Source organism: Humulus lupulus, chromosome 6, assembly GCF_963169125.1.
Source record: "Humulus lupulus chromosome 6, drHumLupu1.1, whole genome shotgun sequence".
In the NCBI taxonomy this organism is placed as follows: domain Eukaryota; kingdom Viridiplantae; phylum Streptophyta; class Magnoliopsida; order Rosales; family Cannabaceae; genus Humulus; species Humulus lupulus.
Genome location: NC_084798.1, coordinates 44,608,024 through 44,616,128, shown reverse-complemented (window position 1 = coordinate 44,616,128; position 8,105 = coordinate 44,608,024). Strand labels below are relative to the sequence as shown.

The 8,105-nt window shown below is 32.5% G+C and overlaps 1 protein-coding gene across 2 annotated transcripts; it reads right to left on the bottom strand.

Annotated features, from left to right (window-relative positions):
- Positions 1-570: 570 nt before the first annotated feature.
- On the bottom strand, positions 571-7,176 carry LOC133782120 (putative transferase At1g60990, chloroplastic). Of its 2 annotated transcripts, none has more exons than XM_062221321.1 (12): positions 6,879-7,176; positions 6,690-6,791; positions 5,748-5,781; positions 4,505-4,578; positions 4,312-4,377; positions 4,147-4,211; positions 3,298-3,385; positions 3,151-3,216; positions 2,882-3,047; positions 1,472-1,555; positions 1,257-1,384; positions 571-976 (listed from the first exon to the last, which is right to left on the bottom strand). In XM_062221321.1, exons 1-12 carry the CDS (start codon positions 7,110-7,112, stop codon positions 953-955), a joined length of 1,131 nt encoding a protein of 376 aa, XP_062077305.1. In that variant the 5' UTR covers positions 7,113-7,176; the 3' UTR covers positions 571-952. The 2 variants fall into 2 exon arrangements, with proteins under 2 accessions (XP_062077305.1, XP_062077304.1); XM_062221320.1 differs by having other exon boundaries at positions 571-965; positions 6,879-7,174.
- Positions 7,177-8,105: the final 929 nt, after the last annotated feature.

The following is an 8,105-nucleotide window of genomic DNA, read 5'->3' as shown; positions in this document are numbered from 1 at the left end:
TTGAAACATTCGTAATGACAGAATCATATATGAAATAGTTAAAACCACACAAATTTCATTTTTTTTATCTTGAGGAGCTTGCTTTGAAATTATTATTATTATTTTTTGGAAATTTACTCATTTAGTACCTTATGTTTTTGTAAAGTATTATTTTGGTACCCTCTGTTTTACAATAATGCTCATACGGTATCCTATATTTTAAAATTATACATATTTGATATTCTAGACTCGACTCAGATTTGATAGATAAAATTATGTCAATATGATCAAACTGTCATCAGTTATATGTAATTAAGTAATTAAATTTAAATTTGAAACTTACATAATTAACAGCAATTTGATTAAATTGGTAAAATTTTATTAATTAAATTTGAGTTTAGAGTACCAAATATGTACGATTTTAGAATACAGAGTACCATATGAGCATTATTGAAAACAGAGAGTACCAAAATAATATTTTGCAAAAACACATAGTACAAAATGGTTACCTCCCCTTATTTTTTTCATATTATCAGAATCCAAACATGAAAAACAAATAACCAAATGAAGATAATAGCACCACACCTAACATCTTAAACTCGATGACTAAGTAGCCAATCAATTACTTAACAGAGGAATAGATATCATGTGCACAAGTAAATTATGCTTCTCTCAATTAAACTCAAACCATCTGCTTTAGAATTTCAAACATACATATTGATCACCCCTTTATTGACCTCAATAAACACTATCGATAATTTGGGATTCTATTTATAATCTAGATTAGTGTAGAAAAGGGTTCAAGAACTTGAACTGTTCGATAAAGGTTGTTGCCTAGCAAGAAAAGGAACCTCTACGACGGTACCAGTAGCAGAGTCTCCTACAATCACAGTGTCTCCTTCTGACGCAGCTCTTCTCTTAATGTAGCCTAGGCCAACATACTCAGATCCATTTCGTCCAGGAACACAGCTAGTCAGCTTCCCCACCTACACAAATGCTACATATTGTAACATCACGACAAAGAGTTTTTTCTTATTTTGAAAACTGGAATTATGCTAAACAACAAGCAACAAATAACTAGGCGTGGAAAAGTGAACTATTTCTTTTAAAACCGCTATAACAGACCAAGGGCAAACTTTGTTCAGTGGTGTTTAGTTTTTTTGTTAATGGATATTGTGTTCTGCATTTTTTTTCTCTTCAAGGAAACCTTCTTGTTTTGGTTTTATATAAGTTTTGTTTCTTAAAAGAAAAACTAAAAAAAAAAAACAATTGCCCACCTTTTTACCATCAACAACAATAGGGCTGCCTGTTTCTGCTGCTGTAGAAAGAGAAATCCCCCACAATCTCTGCTTGACACCATCATAGGTTATCAGTCTAGATATAGTCTCTTGTCCTTTGTAACACCCTGAGAAGTAAAACATTCAGTACAAGACTAGGAATGCTGCCAGATTTTGTTGCCCCTAATTATAATCAAGAACCGAGTCTGAGATACCTTTGTTTAGAGAGATTGAATTCCAGAGACCAGCCTCCAAGACATTAAATTCATTGGTAAGCTCTTTGTGAGGAGCAGGTCTTCCTGAAAAGATTAAGTTAAGCTGGTGTCATTGAATCCGAAAATGAAACTTCCCAAAGCAACACATATCGTAGCCAAGTATTGTATCAAGTTCTTCCAATGTCTGTAGCTCTGATTTCCTAGTTATGCTTTACTCATGTGCCGGAATAGAATGACAAACAGATCCATCTCACTAAAGTTTCCTTGCTTTTCTGGTCAAGTATGCAACAAAGCAAAAGCTAAGCAGAAAACACTAATTCAAAATCACACGAGGCATCATCTCCCTTAGAGAGTTTTGAGCTCAAAATTCCAATGTTTAAAATAGCGCTTTAAGCCTCAAGGCATTTTGTTTTTGTGGGGCAAGGCGTACGCCTCAAGGCGCATTGAGGTGTGAGCCTCAAATATTCAATTAAAAAATATTTTTAGAACAGCAATATAGAATAAGATGAATATGTCTTATAAAACTCAAACATAACATAAAATGTATCATAAAACTCAAACATAAATATCTCATAAATTGTCTCAATTTCTATAATAAAGCTAGATTCTACTATCCTAGAACAAACTATAGTAGTAAAGGCAGGTTTTGGGTTTTTTTCTCCTTTCTCTAGTTCAAAAGCACAGCTGGCAGAGGAGAAGGGCTGAGTGAGTAGGGTTTCTAACTTTATTGGTTTTAAGTTTTATTGGGCCTATTTAAATCTAATTTAATTTGTTTTAAGTTTCACTGGACCTATTTCAGATAAGTTATGTTTTAATTTGATTTTGGGCCTTTTTGGCACAAAAAAGTCCATTACGAAAATACAAGCCAGAGGCGTACACCTCTCTCTTTTTCCGCCTCAGCCCGCCCCAACACAGCAACTCACTATAGTGAGGCGTACGCCTCACTTCTGCCTAGCAACGCACGCCTTGGTGCGTTTTTTTCCTGCCTCAAATTGAAGCATGCCTCAAAAACACCTTTTAAACATTGCAAAATTCACCCAAAAAGTTACTTATTGGGTCAAACATTCTAGGAAAGCATCCTCACAATTTTTTCCTGTTTCAGGAATTTTAGGCTGCAGCATTACCTCATGGACAATTTATCTTCTCTGCAATTTGTATCACAAAGCAACCAGACTCCAGACTTAAGAATTTGAAAATATTGTTAATAATGTTATTAGTTGATCAAACTAACAGCAGGTCTCCTTAAAATATGTATAGGCTGCTTAGATGAAAAAAAAAATAGTCAGAATAATTTTTGCTACCCCCACAACTGTGCCCCCCCCCACACACACAAAAAGGTACTAGTATACGGCAATAATTAACCTCAAGTATTTTTGGCAAGAAGAAAAAAAAAATAACTGACTAGACCACCTTGCAGAACTCTTAGTTTCTCCCAAGCATTGGAGCCCATTGGGATGGCACCTTGGGAAAGAATAGTCTTCCAGACAGTCTCAGCAGCAGCTGGTGACATTAACAGTGAACAGCCCTCTTCAGAAATGACATTTCCCACCCCCACAGTTATGGGCATCCCATTAACCTGTAAAGTAAAAAGGGTCTGAATCATTTATGTTCCTATTCCAGCCGCACAAGTATCACATTAACTGGATCATTGCAAGTCTCTTGATATCCTAGCTACTTACACTAAAATGTTGGTGTGTTCCATATGGTTTTCCAAGAAGATCACCGAGATTCAACCCTTCCATAAGCTGCTCAGTCCATAATTAAAATCATCAAAATTAGGAAGTCGAACAAATACTGATATAATGAAAACTCATGATGCCACTTACTTGGTTGCTTTTAGGTCCCACCAAAACTAAGAAGGATGTTTGCTTAGTTATATCTTGGATCTCTACCTTATCAGCAAAAAATATATATCTACAAAAAGAAGAAAAAAGAAAAAAGTAAATAATGCAAAAGATTTAGATTCACTGCGTATATCTGTAACCAATACCTTTTACTATTCTTCACTAAATCAACAAAAGCTTAAGATACTATAATAGGGACTTCTAATGTCAAGAAATAAAACTCTATATTGAGCATTAAAAATAATTAAACTCTTGGTAAACACAATTTGGTGAAACGGTAAAAAACACAATCTAACTCTGTTTTAAGATTGTTGCAACCACTTAAGTAGAACTCACTCCTAAAAGACTAATCTACAAAGACTAATTTATAAAAGGAAGGTGCCCAAGTGGCTATAATCCACCAACTAAGACCATACTTAGTCAATGAGGAATCCTAACAATGCATTTCCCTTTAGAGTCGACATCCAAGACGATCTACTTTGACCTTCTTAGTCCGTGCCTTCTATGACTCCATAAATGACTTTACCCAGATCGCCTTTTCTGTTGTAGGTCCCACTAGAGAGCGATGGCTCTGAAACAATTGTTACACCACTTAAGATAAACCTACTCCCAAAGGACTAGCCTATAAGAGAAGGGCGTCCGAGTGAATACCCACTATGCACTTGCTCAATATCAGATCCTAACATAAACAATTTTCTGGAAGGTTATAGCACTCTAAATGTCAATAAACATAAAGATGTCTCTTTTTCCTAATCAAATCAACATACTATTCCATGTAAACACTACCTGATCAACATTCTCACGTAACACTCAAACTCACAAGCAACTTACTTATTCAACATTTCAGTAATGCTCCCGCCAGTCTCAGGTGAAACCAACAAAGTCACAGCGTTTTTCTGTACATACAACACAATGACATATCCTTGTTTAAGACTATGGGAGACTTAAATAGCTGAAAAATAATATACAAAAGACAATATCAAAGAAAAGGATTACCATGATCCATGCATGTGCAATATCTATTGTCCGAGCAGTTGGTGTAACAAAGGCAGTGTCACATCCCTACGGATTTCAATTAGAAATCCTGTTACTTAAGCCTGTATGGTTGCATGAATATAAGAACAAAACTGATATACAAAATTTTACGACACTATGAATGCAATCAATAATAATACAACCCAACAGATACCTCTCCCTCATGAAGATATTCAAAATTTGCAGTTGTTTGGTTGTGAAGAAACTGGATACGATCTTCTCCACTGACTGCAAGTCAGTTGACCCGAGATGTTTACATGTAAAACTAAAAATGTTATAACATCTAATCATACTGCCAAATAATGCAGAGTTGGATCAATTTGATTTTGATGTCCAAAAAATGTAGAATTTTTTTTCACAATTAAATGCAAGGCTTTATCAGGGTCTCTCATTTGACTTAAGATACAGACACAAGTTTTTTTTCATCTGCAATTTCGTGAAAAAAAAAAAAAAAAACTTACTTTGAATAAAAAAACCATGCACAAGAAAATCTTACGTTGATCTAATGTCATAAATGTCTTAAGGTACTTCACTTTTATTCCAAATCAAAGCATCTATAGGACTCCAGAAACATCTTTGTATTACAATAACAATGCAACTTTCATAATTATTTTGGCAAAAAAAAAAGAGTTAGGAAATCTCTCTTAATGAACTGGATAAGATGTACAGCATATCTGTGTGTTTCAAAAAAAGCTTTCCGCATAAGCTAAATGTTATATGCCAGCAACCAACTGCAAACAAATCAGATATCTAAGTTATGTTTATATTTATTTTGTAGACTTTGCTGAGAATAATAGCCTTTGAATTGGAAACTAACATAGCATCAGCCAAACATTGAACAACTACTAAAGGAGTGTACATATGTGTTTGAAGACTAAAAGGTTTTCTTATCACGCAGAAGTGACCAGGAAAGAAAAATGGAAGTGTTGAAGCAAAAGAAAAAAAAAACAAAACTGCAATGCATAACAATTTTTTCTACATATCGTGGAACCTCAATTAGTTATCTCCACTCCACACAAAAAACATTGATTTAGAAGAAAAATTTTCTCTTAAAAGTGAGTCATTAGTCACAATACTGTGCATATGACAAAAGAGTTTCTTTATTTTGGGTGGCTCAAATTTCTATATGCAGTCATGTAATGAAATAGACACACACAAGATATATATTCATAATCCATGATATAAAAGATATGGACCTTATCAGTGTTTGAACATTTCAGTTAAATCTATTGTTTTATAAAGAATGAACTTTCACTCACATAAGACAGAGCATTTGACATGTTTGTATTTTGTTGCTTTTCTAATTTAATCATCTCTTGCAATGAAGTGTCCATTTTTCAATATTTTGAGTAAGATGATAGACATAAAATGGAAAGCATACGAGATAGAGAAAGTACCTCTTATTCGGCCAAAATGTGAAAGGTCGACCACCTAAGCCATTAAGATGCCAAACATGATATCAGCACAAGTAAGTGAAGACAAAGCTATTGACGTAAATCACATAAGCAATTGCTATGACCATAACAAAAGCAGCAAATTAAGAGCAGCCAAAGGCTTTTTACTTATGCAATGAGTAGGCCCTCAGGGGAAAAGAAAAATAATTGAATTTGGATCCATAACATATTCCATTCCAGAATTGCAATACGTTAATGAATTTAAAAACCAAAAAGCACACAATAACTAATAACCTAATACAAAATCACAGGCTGATGTGATTCAAAAGAAAAGAAAACTAAAACATTCAAATTAAGAACGTGATAATAATTGAAACTAATTGTTAACCTTATTCTTTTTTACATTTTACTGAAAAATTGTTTGGAGCTTTGTTATACACACATATAAATATGTGTGGGTGTATACATATATTTACATGCAATAAAATAAATGATTTCTTTTTTCTTGAAAAGATAAAACTCAATGACCTAAAATCAATATGCGTCAAGACAGATTCCATTGCTCTCATAAAGAAATTTAAGTAATGTCACTGCTACATATTGCAAAACTGAAAATTTATTAGATATGAAGTTAACGGTGTTAATCAAGAAAGTAATTTCAAATAAGGGAAGCGAAGCAAAACCAAGCACTACTTGCTCATTAAATTGAACCGAATAAAGGTCCAAAAGCTTTTTTTTTCTCTCATGCTCAAGCTCCCATGTTATTGCAATTGAAATTTGAAACTAAGACTTTTAACACAGATTTTATATGCACTATATATATACATACATATATATATATATAGTAAACAAAATATCTCATAATAAAAGCATAGATAAACATTCTTCACAAGAAAATTTAATTGGGAAGGAAAATAAATCATTTTATCAAACTCAAATACTCACCGCAACACCTTTGTCGACCGCATCCAACGCTTCATCGTCATTATCAAATGTCTCAATGATCCCCTTATCCGAGACCTTTGCCCCAGCAGCTTCCATGGCGTCCTGCAATACATTAAATTTCTTTAATTTCCTGAGGTTTCCTCTGGAAACAAACAAGACCCAGGTGAGAAAATAGGAAAGAAAGCTTACAACAAGGTCGTGATCAATAGGGGGAGGAGAGAGATCAAAGGGCAAGGCAGCTGAGTTGGTAGGGTTCCTCATGCTCTTTGAAAAGGACCATCTGCTCTTCTTGAACCCAGAAGACAAAAATGAAACGTTTCGGTGGGAATGAGAGAAGAAAGACCATGGCCTTTGATGAAGAAGGTCGAGTTGAGGAAAAGTAATGGCTGAGGTAGTTATGGCTGCAGAAGTGAGAATAGTCATTCTCGAGTTTGTAGGATTTTCCTGGCTTTGCTTATGGCTCACTCGCTATTTAGTTGCCTTTTGGTGGTGTATATATATGCGCTAATCTCTTATTTATTGAAGGCTTTATTTTGCAATACAAATCTCCAACTTCTCAACAAATGTCAACAAGTTTAGAATGGATGTCAAAAAAAAAAATACATCACTTATTTATTTCTTTGTTTTATCTCATATTTTTTCACCATTCCTTATTACTTTTTATTTCAAAGGAATATAAGAGATTAAAAAAATATAATATTAGAATAATATAAAGAAAAAAATAACAAAATGTATTGTATGGTTTAATATAAAAACTACAGGTAAAAAAAAATTGATGATCTATTTGGAATAATTAAAACTATATAATTTATTTTTATTTTAAAAAGGTATCCAATTTAAATTGAATTAAAATTTAAGTTAATAAAAATGAAATAATATTTTCATATTAAAAATTTTAAATTATTTTAATTTTGAAAACAGATTTCAAATAATTTTTATTAACTAATTAAAATTGTGACAAAATTAGTGTAAAATGTAAGTTTTGCAATAAAAAAATTCTTTAGATATTTATTAATTTTCACCACAAATTTCTCTAAATAATATCAATCCTAATTACAAATACTATTAAAATATTGAAGAATTATGTGGTGCACCCGAGTACACCCTCTTCATAATTCCGACACACTAGATAGTTATAATTTAAATTTTTTATATGATATGGTTTATATTGTAGTTATTTAAGATATTTTGCAGATTTTTGATAAATTTTGAATAATTTACAATATTAAAAATAAGGTTCAAACATTTTGTTTTACTCGCATATAAAATAAAATAGGCGTGTATGTAACAGACTATTTAAACTTTATTTTCGGCAATATAAATTATTTAGATATTCTCAAAATTTTGTCAAATGTATTAAATAAGTATAATACACACCGTCATATAAAAAAATAAAAAATAAAAATGTGTCAAAAA

Bases quoted from the DNA above. Each gene is read 5' to 3' on its own strand.
- LOC133782120 (XM_062221320.1), bottom strand. From the start codon at position 7,112: ATGACTATTCTCACTTCTGCAGCCATAACTACCTCAGCCATTACTTTT. The intron at 4,212-4,311 runs GTAATCCTTTTC...TTGTATGTACAG, and splicing joins TTGCACATGCATGGATCATG to AAAAACGCTGTGACTTTGTT. The intron at 1,385-1,471 runs GTATCTCAGACT...TTTACTTCTCAG, and splicing joins TTCAATCTCTCTAAACAAAG to GGTGTTACAAAGGACAAGAG.